The 21,024-nt window shown below is 63.4% G+C and overlaps 1 protein-coding gene across 3 annotated transcripts; it reads right to left on the reverse strand.

The window, feature by feature from the left end:
- Window positions 1–386: 386 nt before the first annotated feature.
- On the reverse strand, window positions 387–16,998 carry SALL3 (spalt like transcription factor 3). 3 transcript variants are annotated; one of them, XM_070049846.1, is made up of 5 exons: window positions 16,021–16,998; window positions 3,297–6,188; window positions 2,749–3,080; window positions 1,586–1,840; window positions 388–767 (listed from the first exon to the last, which is right to left on the reverse strand). In XM_070049846.1, exons 1-5 carry the CDS (start codon window positions 16,100–16,102, stop codon window positions 693–695), a joined length of 3,636 nt encoding a protein of 1,211 aa, XP_069905947.1. In that variant the 5' UTR covers window positions 16,103–16,998; the 3' UTR covers window positions 388–692. The 3 variants fall into 3 exon arrangements, with proteins under 3 accessions (XP_069905945.1, XP_069905947.1, XP_069905946.1); XM_070049845.1 differs by having other exon boundaries at window positions 392–1,840; XM_070049844.1 differs by having other exon boundaries at window positions 387–1,840; window positions 2,749–6,188.
- Between the last annotated feature and the right edge of the window lie 4,026 nt (window positions 16,999–21,024).

A 21,024-nucleotide genomic window follows, 5' to 3' on the forward strand; every position in this document is an offset into this window, starting at 1 on the left:
CTGGCGTCAGAGCCATGGGGTGGCACCCACAATGCCGCCCCCGGCACCGACTCCAGGCAGGCCTCGACTCCACGCAGGCAAAGCCGCGGTCAGCGTCGGGCCGGGTGGTGCGCGACCACGAGACAGTGTGCTTGCTCTGGTTCCGTCTGAGAAGTCGACACGAGGCCGGAATGAAGACCCCCAAGTTGAGCCTGGCACGCACCTAGCACAGACCCTCAGGTCCCCGGGCGACGCCCAGTGCCTCCTGGCGGTGGAGACAGAGGCATGGGACTCCAGGGAGACCAGGCCTACACCACATCTCCTGGCTTGTGCTGACGTCACAGCCCCAGGGTGCTCATGCTCCCCAGGGGTGGTCGCGGTTCTACTTGGGGCTCGTGGGAAACTGATGTGAAATCATCAAGGGACAGAGCGGCTGACAAGTGCCCTGCGAGTGGCAGATTTCCCAGCATCTGCCCTTAAGACAAAGCAGGAAACTACAAGGGTTTTTTCCCCACTTTCTTGAAACCAAAGTAAATACTTGACATCTTTTTAGATTTTGAGCTTACAGACAAACCTCCCTAATACAACATACTAACAGTGCAGTAGTGTAAATTAAGAGTTTGCAACCACATTATACAAACATTACCTTTTTATTGTACAGCTTTGATAATGTGAAATATTTACTCACAACGGCTCATAATGTTGTGAATAATTTACGGTGATGTTTGTGACTTGTTCCCCAGTCCCTGGGCTAAGACCACACTCGAGAACAACGGTCCACATAGCAGCTACAGACATTTAAGTTAAAAAAAAAAAAAAAAAAAAAAAAAAAAGGTTTGTTACTGACAGGTGCTTGCACACAAAAGGCATGCTATCTTTCCCAACGAAACTTCACAATTTTGCCTGCACTGAGATAATCCACTTATTTATAGTAAAACAAATCTTGCTTTAAAAAAAAAATCACATAGCCAGATGTATTCTGCAGTACAAAAGCGTCATTTCAGGTTGGGGCTGTTATACCGTCAGGTACCCGCGTAATCTTAACATCATAAATACTACGGACAAAGATACTGTCGCAACACGGGGCGTTGGAAGGACCCCCCGCCCCACCTACCCCCGCCGAGGGTGGAGGGTTCCCGCAGCACAGTCCCAGTCTCCAGCCCGCCAGCCGGACCCCCTTTCTGCCCTGCGGGGCTGTTAGGTTCTGGGGGATCCGGGCTGTGCACTCTGCTCCTACAGCGGTTTTCCGAGCACTTCTTTGACGGAAATTTACCTACGAGCCGGCACAGCTGTCCAGCACGGCCCAGCCCGGCCGGCCTCCTGGCAGCTGCCACGACACTGTTTTCTGCTATGAGGGCCCACGGCCTGCTGCTCAAATGTCAGGGTGCGGACGGGGGCGGGATGGTGGGGCGGGTCACGGCGCCTCCGGCTAGTTTATGCCAATCTCCTTGTTGTCCTCAATGAACCTCGTGAACGGGCGGCCGGCCCCCGTCTCTGAGCTCGCTTTGTCCAAACTGACAATGGGCGGGCTGCTGCCGGTGCGCGCCTTGTCCATGCCGCCGGCCATGCTGCCCAGCGGGGGAATGGCGCTCCCACCGAGACTTACTGGGAGCTGGGGGATGCCTCCGTTCTGGATCACGGAGATCTCGTTGTTCTTCATGGCCAGCCCGTTGGTGATGGCGGCAGCGTACTGGTTCCAAAAGCTGGGGTCCACGTTCATGGCTCGGGCTGCCAGGTCCTTCTGGAACATCTCCGAGAACTTGAGGGCATCGCCGCCCAGCAGGGCCATGGGGTTTTCCACGGACAGGCGGCGGCCACGCCTCGCGGGGGCGTTGTTCCACATGTGTGTCCCCATGTGCACCTGGTGACACAGAGATGGCCCACAGGTAAGCAAGTCCGGGCACGGTCCACGGGGCCGCCCCAGCCCAAGCTCTGTTTGTGGGCAACAAAACACGGGGTGTCTCCTGCGCCCCTGAGGCACAACACTGCACTCCCCCGGACACAGAGGCCAGGGCGGCGCCCATGGTCAGTTGACAGGTGACCTGCCCAGTGACCAACTCAGCAGCAGAATGGTTCCGGCTGCAGAGAACCCTGCAGGGCTCCCCGGGGAGGCCTTGTCCGCTGGTTCTCCGCCTCCACCCCACCCTGAACATCACCCTAACGCGCTTCTCTCAAACCAGGAGGCCTCACAGCGCAGGCCTGCTGGGGCCACTGTGGCCTGGCGATCGGACGGTGCCCGAGCCCAGGTCTCCAGAGCCCGCCCTGCAAGCCTGCACTTCCCTGGGCATGCTGGGCGGGGTGAGCCTACCGCCTCCCGGGGCAGGTGCGCGAGGACTGCACGCTGCGCAGCTGCCCACCGCGCGCCCCTGCCACGGGCTTCCAGAAGTTTCCGGGCAAGCCTCACCTCGCATCAGGTATTGCGCAGGGGGTCTAAAGGCACGTGGTGCAGGTCAAGCCAGCCTCCTGCCGTGGCCTGTCAAGTGGCAGGCACACGTCCCTCACAGGCTGGGAGTCCCCGGGAGAGGGCGAGAGCCCCGTTCCTCTCCCTGACAGGTAACGGGGACGCGTGCCTCGTACGTGTGCACCTGCACACACACGCACATGGGCCACACACACAACACATGCATAGAGCACACTGCCGGCACGTGCGGCACAAGCATGGCAGCCATCGCAGCACGTGACACACACGCACCCTGACGTCTCGTCCCTGCCGCTGCGCGCACGGCCTGGGTGAGGAGCCGCGGTGGCTGCAGACCGCCGCCCTCTTACCTTGAGGTTGCCCTTGGTGGTGAAGGCCCTGCCGCAGATGGTGCAGCCGAACGGCTTCTCGCCGGTGTGGGTGCGCTCGTGGATCTGCAGGGCGCTGGCCGAGGAGAAGGTCTTCCCGCACGACTGGCAGTTGTGTTGCTTGGGCGTCCGGCGTGGCGGGGGGGCCAGCATGGGCGTCAGGCCCGGGCTCATCACGGCCTGGGGCCCGCTGGGGACCTGCACCCCGGCCGGCAGCGGCGGGCCCTCACCTAGCGGGGCGGCCTTGCCGTGGCCGTGGCCGTTGACTTCCATTTTGACCATGGCGGGTGTGGCGCTGGCGACCAGGCCGGGACCTAGAGCAAAGTTGGGGTCAAAGGCCTGCGCAGGCAGCTCGCGCAGCCTGTGCGTCAGCAAGTGCTGCTTGAGGTTCCCCAGCGTGGAGCACCCGCGCCTGCAGAGCGCGCAGACGAACGGGCGCTCCTTGGTGTGGCTGCGCCGGTGGATCTCCAACGCGCTGTTGCAAGCAAAGGGCTTGCCGCAGATCCCGCACGCGGCGCCGGCACACTTACCCCGCTCGCGGCTCAGGAACAGCAGGCCGAAGGGGGGCTCCTCCTTGATGGGCGGCCGGCCGGGGTGGCCCGTCAGGTCCAGGGCGCCGCCGTTCCCGGGGCCCGATGGTGGCGGCGGCGGAGGCGGCGGCGGGGGGCTGTCTGGCCGCTCCGTCTTGAGCGGGATGTCGGGCGGCTCCTCCTGGCTGCCCAGGCCCGGGGACTTGGAGCAGAAGCTCTCGCCGTTGCTGTTGGCCGGGGACAGCGCCTGGGAGGACGAGGACTCGGACGGGGCCGGGCTGCCCGCGCTGCGGCTCTCCAGGTCGCCCACGGCCGACGAGGAGTCGTTGCTCAGGCGGTCACTCTCCCCGGAGCCGTTCTCCACGGCCTTCAGGCCGGGCAGCGGCGGGCAGCTCATGACCGAGTCGATCATCTTCATCTGATTCTCCAGGGCGGCGATGCTGGAGATGACGGAGGGCGGCGAGGGCGGGCAGGAGCCCGCGAAGGCCAGCAGCGGCCTGGCCGCGTCCTTCAGCTCGGCGTCCTCCTCCATGGAGTTGTCGTCCAGCTCGTCCTCGCAGCCGCTCAGCGCCTCGGCGCCCCGCTCCTCGGCGTCCATGGCGTCCGGGAGGCCGTCGGGCGGCGGCGTGTTGGGGATCTGCCCGCCCATGTGCATGCGGATGTGCTGCTGCAGCACCACGGCGTTGGTGAACTTCTTCTGGCAGATGGGGCAGGAGTGCTGCACCCGCAGCGGCGGCTTGGCCCGGTGCACCCCGAAGTGCGTCTTGAGGTTGCCCTTGGTGGTGAAGGCGCGGCCGCAGATCTTGCACTTGAAGGGCCGCTCGCCCGTGTGCGTCCGGTAGTGCATCTTCAGGGCGCTCTGGCAGCTCAGCACGCGGTGGCAGATGACGCACTGGTTGGGGTCGGTCATCTTCTTGTCGATGTTCTCCACCAGCTGCTGCAGCTTTGAGGTCTCGGACGTTTGCATAGAGTCGAGCAGGCCTCCGAAAGGGAACTGCGCCTTGAATGGGTCGGAGACGCCCGGGAGGCCGGGGCTGCCCAGGCTGGCGGCTGCGCCGTCTGCGCCGGCCGCGGAGGGGGACGCGGCCGCGGGGTCCCCGGCCCTGGCGCTGGTGCAGGGCAGGCCCAGGCTGGCGGGCTCGCTCTTGCTCAGGGAGGCCCCGCTGAGGAGCGGCTGCGGGGACTCGGCGGCCACCACCGCCGCCGCCGTCCCGGGGACGCCCGGCTCGGGGTGGCTCGGCCCCGGGGACAGAGAGGTGCATTCGCTGGGGGCGGGGGAGGGCCTCTGCGGGGAGCGGCTGCCGGGGGTGACGCTGGGGGACTCGGCATAGCCGTGGGCGCCGGGGACCGTGGGCGGGAGCTGCAGCCCCACGGACGTGGGCACCGTGGGCAGCACGGGCTTGCTGTCCAGCCAGGTGGTCACGGGCTTCTCGGGGGGCAGCGACATGCCGTAGGGGATGCCCGAGCAGGTGGGCACGTTGTCGAGGTACTCGGGCACGGGGTAGGGGTTCATCTGGATGTGGGGGTACTTCTCCTTGTGCCGCTGGAAGTGCACCTTCAGGTTGCCTTTGGTGGAGAAGCGGTTCCCGCAGACGTTGCACTTGAAGGGCCGCTCGCCCGTGTGGGAGCGCAGGTGGATCTGCAGCGCGCTGTCGCTGCCGAAGACCTTGGCGCAGAACCTGCACTTGTGCTTGAAGAAGGGGTCCTCGGCGCTGGCCTTGGGCTCGAACACGGACACGTTGGGCGGCTTGCCCTTGCGGTGCTTCATGAGGGCCGCCAGCGGGTCCAGGGCGTTGGCGGTGGCCGCGATGCTGACCAGCGGGTTGGGGAAGATGACGCTGCCCGAGGAGGTCTGAGGTAGAAGCGCGCTTGGCAGCGAGGCTGCACCTGCCAGGGGCGCGGGGCCCAGGGCCGGCGGTGTGCAGGCATTCTGTGGCTGCGAGGCGCTGGCCGCCGTGCTGGACACCGGGGTGGGCGTGGCTGAGGCGGGCGCAGGCCCGGAGGCCGAAGGCCCGACCGACTCGGTGGGCGCCCCAGAGCCAGCGGCCGCACACGTGGGCTGCGGCAGGTGCGCGGCGGCCTCGAGGGCCGAGGGTGGAGCAGCAGGCGCGGGGCCTACAGCAGCCGCCAGCTGCAGGGCCGGGGGCGCCGCCAGCCCTGGCAGCGGGCCAGGCGCCGGTGTGGACGTGGGGGCGGCCGGGGCCGCCGTGGGGTTCAGCGCGGGCCGCGGGGGCTGGCGGTGCATCAGGGCCACCTGGCTGCGGATCTGCTCGATGAGCTGCAGCTGGTGGATCTGCTGCTGCTGCAGGGCCACGAGCTGCTCCAGGATCATGGGGATGGCCACGGCGCCCACGCCCGCGCCCGCGCCCGCGCCGCCGCCAGCTGTGCGCGCGCCCTGCGAGAACTGCGCCACGGCCACCTTGGTGCTCAGCAGGGTCTCCAGGGTCACGTTGGTGTTGGGGAAGCCGTAAGCGGCGGCGGGGGCAGGCTCGGGGGCTGGCGGCAGGGGCACCTTGGGGGCGTCCCCCGAGGGCGCGGCGTCCATGGGCTCATCCCCGTCCTCCGGGGCCGCAGCCTTCACGTCGGCGCCATCCCCGCCCTCGGCGGCCACCTCGTCGGCGGCCTCGCTGTCGGTGCGGTCTCCGGGTGAGCTGGCGGGTGAGGGCGCGGGGCCGTCGGCGGCGGGCGGCGCGGGCGCATCCCCGGGCACGATGAGCACGGGCGGGCTGCGGGTGCAGGCCTTCCTGTGCGCCAGGAAGTCGGCCCACTGGAAGAAGGCGGCGCAGCACTTGGCGCACACGTTGCTGTCCTCGCCGCCGCCGCCACCGCCGCCACCGCCGCCGCCGCGGCTCTCGGTCCCGCTGTCCGCGCCCTCGGCGCCGTCCCCCGCGGCTGCAAAAGGAGAGACTGCGTCAGTGCCCGTCTGCTTCCCGCAAAGCCTCCCGCATGGCCCCTGCTTCTCTCAGCGCCCTGGATGGGACCTCGAGGCCCTGCCCACCGCGAAATGCCACAACGCCACGGCTTGCTGATGTCGCCATAGCATCGGCAGCCACACTGCCTGTGACTCCCACAAAGCCAGGGGCCTGCACGGGGCCGCGCAGGCCCTGGGCCAGCCCTCGCCCAGCCACGCCGGTCTGGGAGGCATTCAGTGGCCCAGCAAACTTGAGCTGAAGGCTCTGGTTGCAAAGGCGGCACAGAACCCAGCGTGCCTCACCCCCTGCTCAGGAAAGCAGCCTTGGGTCCTCGGTGCAGGATCCACCGGCAGCCTCAGGCCCCCGCCCCGGGGGGGGGGGAGGCTGTGCCAAGGGAACAGCAGTGTGGCCTTGGGCTTAAAATTAATCACGTTTAATAAATGAATCGGCTCCGTCAGATGCAATATTTCTTGGCAAAATGAACTAAAATTACACGCTATTGTTATTAGCCAATCGAGTTCAGCGGTTTGTTAGCAAACTAGAAATTAAACATTTAAAGTTCATTTATGTTGACATGTTTAACATGAGCACTGTTGCAGTCAGACACACTTTCTGTACCTGTTTTCACCCGTTCCCATAGAGAGACGCAGCGAATTACACGGGGTGGGGGTTGGGGGGCGGACAGCCTTCCGACTGGGAGCCCCTGCCCCTGCCGCTGCCCCCACACCTGCTCCCGAATGACCCACACCTGCTCAGATAAAGTCAACGCACAGCAGCACCTCGAGCCCCAGTGTCTGGGCTGCTGGGGTGAAACGCAGGGCCCACCACCACTCTGAGTATCCCGGAGCCTCTGCACCTGCTGGGGTACCGCCGACTCAGGTGCGAGGACAGCACTGAATCAGTTCAAACAGAAGCGAGCGACAGCCGGAAATCAGCGCTTTGGCGCAGGGTGCGTGGCCGAGGGTGAGAATAAAGCTGCCTCACCCGCACCCCCGTCACCACCCCGTTGTCACAGCAGCGGACGGCTTTTCTCCGGGGCTCTGGGGCAGGCACTGGGCACCGGGTTCAGTAAAGATGTGTGATTTCCTGTGAAGGCACCAGTGTCTTCCTACTGGAAAAGAGCAGAGGGATCCGGGGCCAGGCTGCTGCCGTCCTGAGGACGTCACCAGTGACACACATGCATGCCTTCGGCCATCAGCAGTGCTGTTAGCGCTCCCTTCCCCGGCTGCGGCCCTGGAAGGGGACAGCTGTCAGATCTTGCAGCCCGAGTTGGCCGTGAAGGCCCAGGCTGGGGCCAGCGGTCTGAGGCCTGGGTGGAAGGTGGGCAGCAGGGCGCTGACCGGGAGCAAGGGCACCGCTGGTTTAGACTGACGGGCGCACTAACAAAATAAACGAGCAGAGTCCTGCAGGCTGCCCCCTGCGCCGAGTCTCATCGCAAAGGTGCTAAGGTCAGGGGACAGGGCGAAGACCAAAAGCAAAGCCCGCGCAAACCCAAGAGGCTAAACCTTCACGCAGACGGTCAGTGCCTGCTGAGGACGCAGGGCTTCGGCGTGGCCACGCTCGTCCGTCACAGCGACACGCTCCCCGGGCCTCCACACCACGCAGTCCCCAGAGCCACTGGAAGGCCCTGTGGCATGCATGAGCCACTGCCGCGGCCCCCGAGGAGGAGGTGAAGAGGCGTCCTCCGCTGGTTCCCAGCGTGACTTTTAAAAGCCTGTTTGCAGTGCCTTTTTGAAGGAGGACATCCTGACAAATACCGCTCACGTCCCGAGCTTCCACACAGAGCCACTTAAAGAGGCACAGCCTATGTGGTACACAAAACCACTTGCATGTAAACGTACATTCTTACAGCTCATCAAGAGAATGCCGTTCACTGCACGGAGGGCGCGGAGGGCCAGCGCCCTGGGAAGGCTGGCTTCTGGGTCACCGTGGGCGGGGCGCTGGCCGGAGCAGACCGCCAGTGCACACGGCACCTTCCCCAGGTTCTCTGTGCTGCATGGACAGAGACAGGCTGCTGTCTTCCCAGAGGCCCGGACCCAAACACACTGGTTCCCATGCACGTTCAAGGGTTACATTTCCCATCCCCTTGTTAGGTCCTAGGGATTTTTTTTTTTTTTTTTACAAACGCATTTATTGGGAAGGCCCTCCCACAGGTAATCTCATTTGTTCCCATTGGTGGGTTTTCTAGGTCATAACTGTTTCTCACTTTGCCTAGAAGACTTAGGCACTTGCTGCTGAATAATAAAAATCATTTTGTTTAACGCGATCATGAGTGACAATCACCTCAATTCAAAGGAGGTGATCTTGTCCAAGCGCAGTCCTCCTCCATGCATGCTCCGCCAAAGCTAGAGGAGGAAATTCTGCAAGGAAAGGCGTCCCGTTCCGACCACCCGGACTCTTCCGGTCCACGGTGTGAATGAACTTGGGCGAGACAAGTGTTGGGTTCCATAAGCAAAGCTTCATAATTTGACTTTTGACTGAAGCAAGTCTCAGGAACTGCAGTAGTGAGGGAACGGTTCAATACAGTCCATATTTCCAAACACAAATTAGGACCAGTGCCGTCTCTGCTGCCACCGGGTTTCTGCAAAACGCCAATACCACGTCCACGATCGATCCCTGCCGCCGTGGCCTCCCAAGGTCAGGATGTCACAAGCAGCCCCAAGTCACACAGCAGCACGACTCCGCCAGACAGCCTGGAAACGCGGGGAACGCAGCATCTCACGGGCGGAGCGGAGAACCGAGAACTCCGCCTGGCCATGAGGACGAGCACCGTGGAACCGCCCGGCGGCCAGTCTCCACGCTGCGGTCGGCACGGCCGACACCGCGCTGGACTTCATGCCTTCTGCGACTCGGAGAAGGGACCACACCCCCGCTGGCCCCGGCTTCACGGGGCTCTGGACGCCTTCCACACCAGGAAGCCCCCCGCCCCCGGAGCCTCCGCATTTTGTCACAGGGCCTGCCCGGCCCTTTAATCCTGCCATCTTGGAAGCCAATATTGTGTCGGATTCAAAAGATCCAACCATCTGTTCATTAAACTGAGGGACCAGCTCAAAACCTGAGCTACCACACCCAGTCCAAGACAAAGCGAGTCTGGGGAGAGGCACCCTAAGGACTCGAGCAAGTTCGGGAAATGCATTTCTAACGCGGTTCTCATCTTCCCTCGGGTTCCGCGGGAGAATCAGAGCACCGCAAACACCATCGTTAAGCCAGGGGGTTCTTTTTCTGCACTGACTATTCAACAACGGAGCTACCTGAACCTGCACATAAAAAATAGGCCAGGGCTTGGGGAGGAATCTTAGCACCCATGAGGTCACATTAGAACAAGACGAGAAATGTGCCAACCCATCCACCAGGTGACACTGCTCAGCACCCACGCCGCCCTCCTGGTCTCCCCCAGAGCGGCCCCGCGTGTGTGCCACGCTTGGCAGGAGCCCACGCGAGCCACGCTGTCCCGACGGCCACCTGCACTGCAGAGGCTAACGCACTATTTCTGCTTAACCTGCAGGACTCCAAATCTGTGGTTTGTACTTGGGATTCTCAGGGCTCCTGACTCCACCAGCGCTCACAGCTCCCGAGCGAGGGCTCCGTGGGCTCAGGCTGGGGGCGGGGGCCAGGTGCAGGGAAGGGCTCCTGAGGAAGGGGCGGCTCTCAGAAACAGGTGCACTTTCTGTCTGTGGGCTCCGACTGCTCGGGAAAACACTCCCCTCCCCCAAGGGGAGGCTCTCCCGCCCTGGGACCCCAGCCTGTGCGCTCAGCCTCAGCTCCCGGGGGCGGGCTGACGGGTACACCTGTCCCTACAGCAATGCCGGCCGTGACAGGGACAGGCAGTGCTTCCAGCTGCGGCGATCTTGGCACAGCCACAGCCACACGGGTCCCGGCGAAGGCCTCTCCTCCTCCTCTTTCCTGGAGCCTTGCAGGGACGCCGACGAGTCACAAGGACATCGCAAGGCAGGAGGCGGGGGCCCTCTGACTGCGCTCCCCCCCTCAGAGCTCCTACGGCTTCACTTTCGTTGCTAATCTTTAATTCATGGCAACTGACACACGAGGGGAACCTTGTTTCCAGGCGATGGGGCCGGTTAACTTCTCCACCTGATCAGCAACTCGGCGCCACGTGGGTCTTTGGGAACGGGACTTCGGCTTCCTCTCTCGCCTTTCCGGCTCTCAAAAATCTAGGGAGCATTTTTAGGTTTTGCTAGATCCTTAGGAGACACTTTTTTTTCTTGCAAATTAATTCTTTTTAACTCCTTATGATAGCTCTGAATCCCATAAAGAAAGATGAATTATCACATACTGAGCCCAAGCTGTGAAGCAGGAGGAGACAAATAGAGACCCCTACTGTGTTTAACAATGTAGAAGAAATTCCAGACGCAATAGAAAAATGTTCTGTCCCTGTCCCCAGCCCTCGGAGCCTGTGTGCAGCGAGCTGAACGGTGGAGGGCACTCTTGCCTTGCTCAGCCAGCGCCGGCCCCCACATCCTCCCTCTCCTCTCCTCAGTGGTCCACATCTCAAATTTGTTAAGTCAGGACCACCTGTGGCACAGGCACCGACTGTCTTCTGTTTCAAACATTTGCAGCCTTTAATCTGTGGGTGAAGTATGGAGGGGGAGGGGGCACTGTTTCCTTTATGGGCATCCGCGGGCGCGGGCGGGGCGGGGGCAGGGGCGGCTCAGCTAAGCTTTGCTGTCCGCCCTCCCAGGCATCCCCGCAGGAGGATGTGCGGCTGTCCCCTCTCCGACCCCGGCGGCTGCGGCAGCGGCCACGCTCACACGGAGCACACAGGTCCCCCATCCGCGCCTAACGAGAGCCACACAGACCGCACCCAGTCCGCCGAGTTCGGCAGAAGAAGGTTTTGCAGAGTCACTTTAGTTCAGCTGTGACAGTTTAAATTCAGAGGACGCGGGTGCAGAGATGAGAATGTGAAATTAAATGTGTTGTTTTGTGACTGGCTGTTCTTCAAATCCACTATGCACAGAAATAAATACCTGAGCAAAACCATGTAGACACGCAAAGGCCTGTGTGCACCATGCGTGTCCAGACACAGGCAGGCCAGAAGCAAGGCTCACGCGGGGTCGGCTGGCCAGGCCACTTCCAGCATCTGCCAGCACGTCACGCAGGCACTGCTTCATTGCTATGGGCGAAGTTTGCACACCTGCAAAATACTGTCCTGCCACTGCTCTGGGTCACGGGGGCCAGACTGCGGAGACAGCGCAGCAAGGGTCACCCCAGAAGACTGGGACTGCCGACGGACTGAGACAGGTGCCGGCACCTGCAGGGTTAATTACACGGGTCAGGCTGCGGCGAGGACAGGAGAAGCGGCTCTCTCAGCCCCTTTCCAGCACTATCCAGGCTGCTGCCAGCCTCCAAAGGCATCTGATCGGCTGGGCGGCCCCGCACAGTCTGTGGCTGACCTCGCAGAGCGGTGGCCAGTCCGGTGGCCCAGGTCAGCGACAGAGGCGCGACCACACTCGGAGCCTGACATGCAGCGGCCGCCGCTGGCAGGACTAAGCGCGGGAGGTCAGGTCAGCAAGGCTGGCCCGAGCCTCGGAACCACCCACCTTCAGGGAGAGCCGGCCGGAAGCTGGCAACACTACCTTTTCAGAGTCAGACAAAAAGGCTTTCTGTGCCACACCGAGCCTGCCTGGCTGCCCGCGCTCACTGCCGCCATGGCGCCCGCGGATGGACGCTGTCTCCGCCCGGAGAAGGCTTCCCTTTAATTCATTAAAGCAAAACAGTCTGACTGTCCAAGGAGAGCCCACTCCGTTCTGTGCCGGCAGCGACAGCCTCTCTCCTCTGCCAGGAAATCCCATCTTGACTCAGCTCCGCCTGGGTTCACACTTGTGATGGATTCCGGGAGAAGAACCTAAGCTCGAACTTCCCAAAAAGTTTATTTCAGGTGATAGCAAAGCCTCCAGTTCTACGTAGCTTTTTACCTGTTTGATTCCGTGTGAAATGTGTGACAACTTAACACTGGCCCCAGCTGCAGAACCACGAGATTCAAAGAGCCCCCGACTTCATCCTGGCAACCAGTCAAGAACTCACGGAGGAAAAATCAAAAGCCAGCAACGACGAAAACCTCCCCGCCATCACACTGCTTTAGGAAATCATGCTTCCTGAAATTATTCTGCGGCACGAAAGATGCTGCATAACCTCACTGGCAGTTAGAAGGGTCCTCGCCAGCGCAATGTTCACATTTAAGTGCTGGGTTCCAACACGGCAAGCTGCAGAGACGCCGCCGCTCCGCGGGCACCCACGCTGAGGCGAGGCGCACGCTCTCCAGCTACCTGGAGGTAGAAGAAAGCTGCTTACGGGTTGCAGCTGAAAATGAAATCTGACCCACTTCTGCCTGCGTTGGCCATCATCTTGTATACAAAAAATAATCAGCTTGCTAAGTAATTCCTGCTGTTAATGCCATACCTTCTTCTGGCTCTGAGCACATCTAAAAATACTGGATTATCCACGTGCTGCGGAAGTTTAAAATGTACATAAAAATCCCCTAACTCTGTTACATAATCTGCTCTCTCTCTGAGGTGGGAAAGAACTGGCACGCCGTTTTGTTGAGCACCGAGGTGCATTTTTAAGTAACTTAAGTTTCTAAATATTATTTTAGAAAGGGCGTTTGCAAGTTCTTTTTTCCTCCCCCCACCCTGCCCCCACGACTCACTCTTTACCTTTCGCGTTTCCCAGAAAACAATGCGCCTGTGAGAGCTGGAAAGTGGCTCCTTGCATTGTTCCCTTTGGTATGCTGAATTGCCCATGTGTGTGGAGCAGTGAGGGCAAACCATGCATAGACAGATAAAAAGAACAGCCCTCTTCCCCAGCACGGGTGGCCTCCTTCCCCTTAATTCAAACACAGTCTGTGAACTCCACTGGCAAATTCCTCAATCGCTCGCTCGCCACGTTTAAAAGGATTTTTTAAAGATAGCCAAGTACTGTAAACTGGCAGAAAATAAAAACTCTTTGATGCAGTTCCTGCCAACAAAATCTAGGATGGTAAATTGCTTTAAATCATAATATGCTTTTGTTTTTCCTCAGAGGCACAGTTTCTTTCTAAGAACAGGGCAGCTTAAACGGGATTCTATCTGCTGGGGAGAGCAACGCATCCCCCAAGTTCTTAGCGGGGCTGTGAAGCACTGCACTCTCACCGGAAGTTTTAATTAATTTTTTTTCCTCTGGACAAAAATATTCAGCTGGCTCCAGGGATTTCATCACTGGGGACACACATTTAAGTGAATCCCTAAAACTGTATCACATTTACTGCTAAGATTAAGAATGAAATAACCTGCGAATAATTTTGAAAGACAGTTTCGGTGGGGGAAGCCTTGAAGTGAATTTTTACCAGGAGGGTAACTTCAGCACTTCCCGTGAATCACCGGTTCTGGGTCTGGATGGCCCTCAAGCTAGCTGCGTCCAGCGCCTTTCCATCGCGAGCCTGCAACAGAAACAGGTCGCGATGCTGTCTGAAGGGCAGGCTTCCCTGGGAACTGGCGGGGTGTGCGCCTCGGCCCCCCAAGAGCGCGCCGCCTGGCTTCCCGTGTGCGTGCACAGGGTGTCTCCCACAGCCGGCGACCTGCTGCTCCCAGCGAGGCCAAGGATTTGCTCTGCCTGTGGAGCAGGGTGCACTACCTCCGCTCACTTCCAGCTGGCTTCCTGGGGGAGCCGCTGATTCCCACCGCACTTCACAACACAACTTTGGGGGAGATCGCATTGCTGCTGGGCTGACTTCGTGGCCACCACCATCCGTCTTGCAAGAACGGGTACTCAGTGGGTCTGGTGAGCTGAGACTCAGGACCAGCCCCAGGCACGCAGCCCACCCCGACTCAACAGAAGCAGAGCCTCCAGCCGCCGAACCAGAAAGAACTTGGAATCGCAGCTCCACCAGCCCGCCCTGGACACGAGCCCACAGCTGAGCTGCACGCGGGGCTGTGCCTGGCCTGTCGCAAGACACCATCAGCGACTGAGGCAGAGTCCCGAGAAACACAGCTTGACAAAAACTCGGCTCCTCCAGCGAGGAGCCATAAATGAATAACTAAACAGCCTGCCCGTGCCGCGCCGCTCCGCAAACCCGAGCAGCGAGCAGGGGCCTCCCCGGCGCGGCGCGCGCAGGTGAACCCGGCCCGCCCAGGCCGCGCGTCCTCCGCCTGCGCGCAGCTCGCACTCCTGGGCTGCGGTCCACGAGGAGCCGCGAGCCTCGCCCGCCCGCCCGCCAGGAGATACGGGGGTCCGCGCTATTAATTAAAATATGTGCTAATAGGAGGAGGCATCGCACATTCGATCGCGACCCCACAAAGCCGAGAAGTATTTACATTGTTGCATTTTGGGGCGGCTGTGAAAGCCGATTTTCAGCCATTCAGGAGCCACAATAATGCAGCTTTAAAATTCCTCGCTGGGATGCAATGTCCCTCTTTTGAAGGGGAGACTGTGTTTCTCATTCGGCAGAAATAAATCCATTCATTTGATCGTGTAGTCATTGAGGGCGATACAAAACAAACCAAGTGTGAGAAATTCTGTGTGATGAAGTAAACAAAACAGAAAAAATCCATTTCCATGACAAAAAGGCTCTTTCTCGTAATCCACCCACCATATGCAAGCGCTGCTTTTCAGCGCGCCCGCGGCCGGCCTCGGCCGCGCCGGCCCCGCGACCCCGCGGCCCGCGAGCCTCCTCCCGCCGGCGCCCGGGCGCGGGCGCGACCCCGCGCCGCCACCGCACGAGCCCGCAACTTTCGCTTTCGCAGGGCCCGACTCCCCGCGGGACAAAGACCCGGGCGGGCCTGGGAACAACTTGCGGGGGCTCCGACCTCGCGACCCGGCCATTGTTTCTAGGGACCGCGTCGCTCGCTCCCCTTCCCCGCGCACCCCGCGGACGCTGCCCACTTGGAGGGGGGCGCTCGGCCACAGCCGCCCCCTCCCCAGCCCTGCGGGTCTGACTTGCGCCTTCCCCTGCGTGTCCGACGTGTGCGGGCGTCGCTACGAGCGAAACCACGGCCCGGGAGCCGCCGGCGCCCGATTTCGGTGCATCTGGGAAGGCAGGCGAGACTGAGAAACAACCTTGGAACCCACTAAAAAAAACAAGAACAAAACTAAGCAAAAACAAACAAGCGAACGCGAGAGCCGCGCTGCGCGGCGGGGCCGGCCTCGGCGGAACTCTCCAGTCGGCCACGAGGCAAAGGCCAAGGCACGCTGCGTTCCGCCCGCGGAGGATCTGTCACCGCGGCGCGTGGCACGCGGGTCCCCCGGGCGCCCTGCCGGCCGCACGATGGACCGGGGCTCCGGGGTCGCGAGGCCGCGTAGGCCCCGGGCCGGCTCCGGCCGTGCACCGCCCGGGGCGCCAGGGCGCGCGGCGCAGAACAAAGCTTGGCAGGCGGCAGCGTCCGGCCCGCGCGCGGCGGAAGGCGAGTCCGGGATGCGTCCCCCGGTGCTGCGCCTCCCCGGGGCGGAGGGGGGGCGCCCGGCCCTCAGCCCGGCCAGGGTGCGCTAGCGCCCTGGGGGCTCCACGGTCCAGCCCCGCGTCAGGGCGCAGGGGCCCGGGGCGACACGGGGACGGCCGCTCGGACCCTCCACCCCGGCCCGCGGGCTCCAAGCGGTCCCCACGCCCGCGCTCAGCTCCCCAACTCCGAGGAGCCGAGCAAGTTTACTTAGCCCGAACTCTTCCCGCGGCCGCGCGCGCTCGGCAGCGGACCCAGGTCCCCGAGGCTGCCTGGCCCGGGCCCCGCGCGGCGCGGGCACCTGGGAACTTTCTCCCACGCGGCGACGCGCGCAGCCGCTCCCGCGCCCCCCACCCCGCCCCCAGCCCGGATGGGCGCCCCGGGCCTCACCGTGCTCCGGAGCCCCGTCCGGCAGCGGCAGCTCCTCGTCCGACTTGAGGTGCTGGGGCTTGGCCTGCTTGCGCCGAGACATGCTGCTAGCGGCGCTCGGACCCCGCGCGGGGCAGCGGCATCAGCGGGGACGGCGCGGGGCGGGCGCGGGGCGGCCGGGCGGGCGCGGGGCGCGGGGCGCGGGGCGGCGGCGGCGGCGGCGGCTGCGCGGGCCGCGCATGGGGCTGAGCAATTAGGCTGGTGAATAATGCATGGCCATTAGCCGAGGGCCGCGCCGATTGGCCGGCCTCCAGCGGACTCGGGCGGCCTATGCAAATGAGGCCGCGCTCGCAATTAGCGGCCGCGCCGGCAAGGAGGGGCCGCGGCGCCTGCGGGACCCGGGCGCGCGCTGCCCGGCGCCGCGTCACATCGCGGGCCCCGCAGCCCGCGCCCCGGCGCCGCGCGGCTCGGCAGCCCAGGTGCGGCTCCGGCGGGCGCGGCTGCGGCGCGGGGCCGCCCCTCCGCAGGGCGCAGGCAGCAAACTTTGGCGGCGTCCGCGCGGCGCCGTCTCCGCCGGCGCGCGGGGCTCGCCCCTTTATAGAGCGTCTGCGCCGCCGCCCGCGCCCCGCGCCGCCCCCCCGCCGCCGCCGCCGCCGCCGCCGGCCCCTCCCGGAGCGAGCGGCCGCGGGCAGGGCTCCGGCCCGGCGCCTTTGTCTCGCCCGGGCCGCTCGGGCGCCGCGCCGCCTGCGCTCCGGGCGCGCGGGGAGACTGGCCGCCTTCGCTCCTCGGCGGCGGGCCGCGGCGTCGCTCGGCTGGCCGCCCGGTCGGGCTCGGGTGCCCGCGCTCTCGGGACCTGCTCTCCGGGCTCGTGTTTCCGGCGCGGGCTGCCCCGGCGGCCTGCCGGGCTCGGAGGCTCACGGCCGGAGCGGAGCGGAGTGAGCACGCCGAGCCGGCGGGACTTCGGCAAGACCAACTTTCCGGTTCGGAAGCGGCGCGGGCCGCGCGGCTCCTCCCCTCCCCTCCCCGCCGCTACCCCCTCTCTCCCCGCCCCCCGGGCCCCGCCGACTCCGGAGCGCCCGCCCCGCCCGCCGCCGCCACCAGGGCCGCTCGGGCCCCCGCGCGCGCCCGCCGGGGTCTGCAGCTGAAATCCGGGGAAGGGCGGGGACGGCGGGGCCCTGGGGTCCCCCTCCCCCAGTTCCCCTTCGCGACGGGCTTGGTAACCGCGGCGCGCGCAGCCCGGGAGCCTGCGGAGTGAGCAGCGAGCGCCACAAAGTTCTCCGAGCCCGCACAAAAGTCCCGCGCGCGGCCCACCGTGTGCTGGGGTTTTCCCGGGTTGCGTGGGGGGGGGGGAGGTGAGGGAGTCGCGCGCCTCTGGAGCAGCCCCGCACACTCAAGCAGATGACGCGGCACGCGCCCCGCACACGCACCCGCCCCCTCGCGCGCGCCCCCGCGCGCCCTTCCACCCGCAGCCGCGCACACGCGCCCGCGCGTGTCCTCCAACCGCGAGCAGCCGCCAGGATGTGCCTCGGGCCTCGCCGCCGCCGCCGCCGCCGCGCCCGAGCCGGTGCCCCTGGCCCCAGTCTGCCTTTTCTCCTTTCCTAAATTTCTTATTTTTCCCTTGTGCGCTGCGCTGTCTGGGGCGAAGCTCCGGCACTGACGGCCTCCCCCGGCGTCGCTGGCCTTGGGAGGCCAGCAGTGACCAGTGGGCCGCGAAGCCTCCTGCACGGCCGTGCGGTCCAACGGGCGGGTGAAGACCCCCCGACCCCCTGGGGACCCGGGCCAGCGCCGGCCTCTAGCTAGCTGCCCAGCCCGCGGCCTCCCGCCCGCTCCCGAGTGAGTCCCGCGAAGCCGCAGCCGGGGCTTCGGGAAAAGCTCAGACAGCCCGGAGCGGAAGGAAGCGCACAGGTTGGAGTCGCCTCGGGGAAGTCCCCAGCGCCACTTCTGGGAAAAAAAAAAAAGAAAAGAAAACAAAAACAAAAAAAACTCCTGCAGGTTGGTTTTGCTGTGCCTTTGCGGCGGGCGTATTCATGGAGACGCTTGCTCTTTTTAAAGAAAGGCCAAAAAAAGCCGTTCGGATCTGGAGCTGTCCCACACGCAGCGCAGTGCCTCCAGAGTGGCTGGACGTGAGCGTCCGTCCCAGGCGCGCCGCGAACTTGGAGGACGCCGCGCGCGGCCGAGGCAGAGCGGGCGCCGGGGCCGTGGGGCCGGGGCCCCTTGCAGGGCCGACGGGGCCGACAGTTTGGGGAAGTGGCCGCGAGCGGCGGAAGGGCCATCTGGAAGGGAAGGCGCTTGGGGCGGGCGGCTGCTGCTGAATGCCATCGTCAGGACGACCCGGCTAACTCTCCCTCTCTCTCTTCCTCTCTCTCTCTGCCGACACACTTCGGGGAGCAGCAGCCCACGCGGGTTCCCACGGCGCCGAAGCCTGCGGCGTCCGCAGCGGCCTGGCCCCGCGGCCCCAGCGCCTCCAGGGTCGCTCTGCGCGCGCTGCTGCCCGGCTCCCCGCGGCTCGGGGCAGGCCCGGCCGCACCCCGCCCCTCCCTGCGGCAGGCCGGCGCGAGGTGCCTGGGGCCTCCCGGTGAACGCTCGGATTCGTGGACTTGCTCTGCATTTCCTACGCGGTGTGGTCGAGGGCGGATCTGTTATGCCCCTCCAGTGCAGACAAACCGGAGACCCGGGCCCTGTGTTTGCAAGAAGCAAGCAAGGTTGCAGAGGCGCCGCGGGAGCGGTGGCGAGGGTCAGGGTCCTGCCGGCTCCACTGGGCGCTGCGTGGTCGTCGTGGACCCCAGCGCGCGGGGCGCGCCGCGTGGGCCCGGCCGGCCGTGCGGCTCCGTCCCAGGTTCACGAGGGGCGGGCTCCGCGTCTCCCCAGGCACAGGCAGCGCCGGGGTTGCGTGAAGAAGATGGAGAGGAGACTCGGAGCCAGGGGCTGGGAAGGCCGCACGAGCGGCGGGAGCCTGCGTGCGTCTCTCGGGCCGAGCTGCGCGCCTTTTAAAAGGCGGGCTTGGCTGAACGGGCTGTCTTTTAAAAACAAAGGTGGGAAACCGAGGCTGTCCGTTCGCCTCCCGCACCCACGGCCGAAACTTTGTCGTTCTGGAAGAAACGAAAAGTTCTGCGGGAAGCGTCCGCGCGTCCTGCGAAGGGACGCCGCGCCGGCCGCACGCGTCCACGCACCACGCGGGCCGCGGCTCGGGCGCCCCGAGGCAGGGGCACTGGGCGCACGGCGCACGAGCCATCACCACGTGACCTCTGCCGAGGCGACGACCGTGGTACCTTGTCTCCGGCGCCCAGCAATTTCATCCAATTTGTTTGTCATCTTCCCTCTCCCAGCGCCGGTTCCTTCTTAACAGGCGACATGTTATCATTTTGCCTGCTTAATAATATTCTTTACCGATTAATACTGTATGCTTTACATTAGTGGAACGTGTAATTAGGTTTGATTTAATCCGTATCATTCATTCAGATACATCAGAAATCAAGATCGCCTGGACCAGAGGCGGCGGCAGAGCGCGCGGAGCTCGCTACCTGGCTGCGGCCGCGAGCGGCTCACGCCGGTGCAGTGGCTTCTCAGCGCCGGGCGTGCGTTTCCCTGGCTCCTGATGCAAAAAGTGCCCAAATGTTAGGGCTTCCTGCGCCTCCCCTCCCCCTCCCTCCCGTCCCTTTCTTCCATTCAATGGCGCTCTCTCTCTCTGTTCCTCCCCGCCCCTAACTTTTGTTTCAGATCCTTAGGGTTAAGTCCAGCGTGTTTTTTGTGTCTTTAATGCCGTGACAAGTGACCGCTAATTGGTTCTCACTGGAGCAAAGATATTACCATACTAATATTATTATTGGTAAGAAGAGGTAATTGATAACACCACCTGCCACTCCGGGGCAGTCACGATGATAAATGTTTCCATCAGCCGGAAATCTGTGCCTGGTGTCCCACGGCCCGACGCAAACAGCATGCCAAGTGACAATTACAAAGATGCTGCTCTTCCACGCGGGGGCGGGGGCGGGGGCGGCTGGGAAACATGCAGCCAAAAATTGCAGGTACGGGTTTCTGAAAATGCCTTTTCCCAGCTTCGGTGGTTCCTCTTGACCACCACGCTCTCCAGAAAAATGAAGTGCCCTGCTGAGGACCCTAACGCTCCGAACCGCCCTGCCCAAGCGGTGCAACGCCTGCCCTGGCTCCCGCAAAGCCATAAACACGCCCAAGTGTTTTCTGCGGGTGCAGCCGTCGTCGCGCGCGGCCTCCAGCGCTGGTGCCCGCGGCGCTCGGCGGGGGCGCCGCGCCTCCCGGGATGCCACGAGTGACGCCGGCCCCGAGCGCCACAGGGAGGCTCAAACGATTATTATTAGCTTGCATTAATAGATGCAGGCCTCAAAAGGCGAAATCAGCTATTGATAATTGCAAGAAGTATACAGCAGCTACTGTATCGATCCGCTTGTCCCTGATTCCCCTGGTAGGTGAGAGATAAGAAGCCTCTCTGTTTAGTGCAATATAATTTCTTTTGACCTATCTGCTTGCTACAGACTTATGATGAATAGCCGCAGTGGTTAAAGTCCTTTATCACGAAAGTTACCCCTTGATATAATATTGATTCTTTATAACTAGCTCCAAACACAAAAATCAAACTGTCCACTTGACCATCATCATCATCAATATCATCACAAAGCCTGTGGAATAAAGATCAGCGCCGGCCCGAAAACGCTCTCCATAATCTTCCGGCTAATCTTTATTTGCTGATGATGGAAAGCAGAAAGGCGGGTGGGGGCGGGGAGCGGACTGTCCCCGCGGTGCGGACGCACGCCTGGCCGGGCGAGGCCGCCTCTGCCGGGACAGGCCTCGGCGCGGGAGCCGCAGGAGGGCCTCCTGCTCGCCGGAGATGCGCGCTGCCCTGGGCGCTCGCCGGGTGGGCCGGCCGGCGCCGAGGGGCCACGCCGACCGCCGGCACACTTCAAAGGCGGCCCGTGCAATTCGTGTGCATTTCCCCCAATTAAAGGCGCTTCCTGCCCTCGCGGCTGCCCCGCCCCCGCGCCGCGCGGTGCC

Source organism: Oryctolagus cuniculus, chromosome 10, assembly GCF_964237555.1.
Source record: "Oryctolagus cuniculus chromosome 10, mOryCun1.1, whole genome shotgun sequence".
Classification (NCBI taxonomy): Eukaryota; Metazoa; Chordata; class Mammalia; order Lagomorpha; family Leporidae; genus Oryctolagus; species Oryctolagus cuniculus.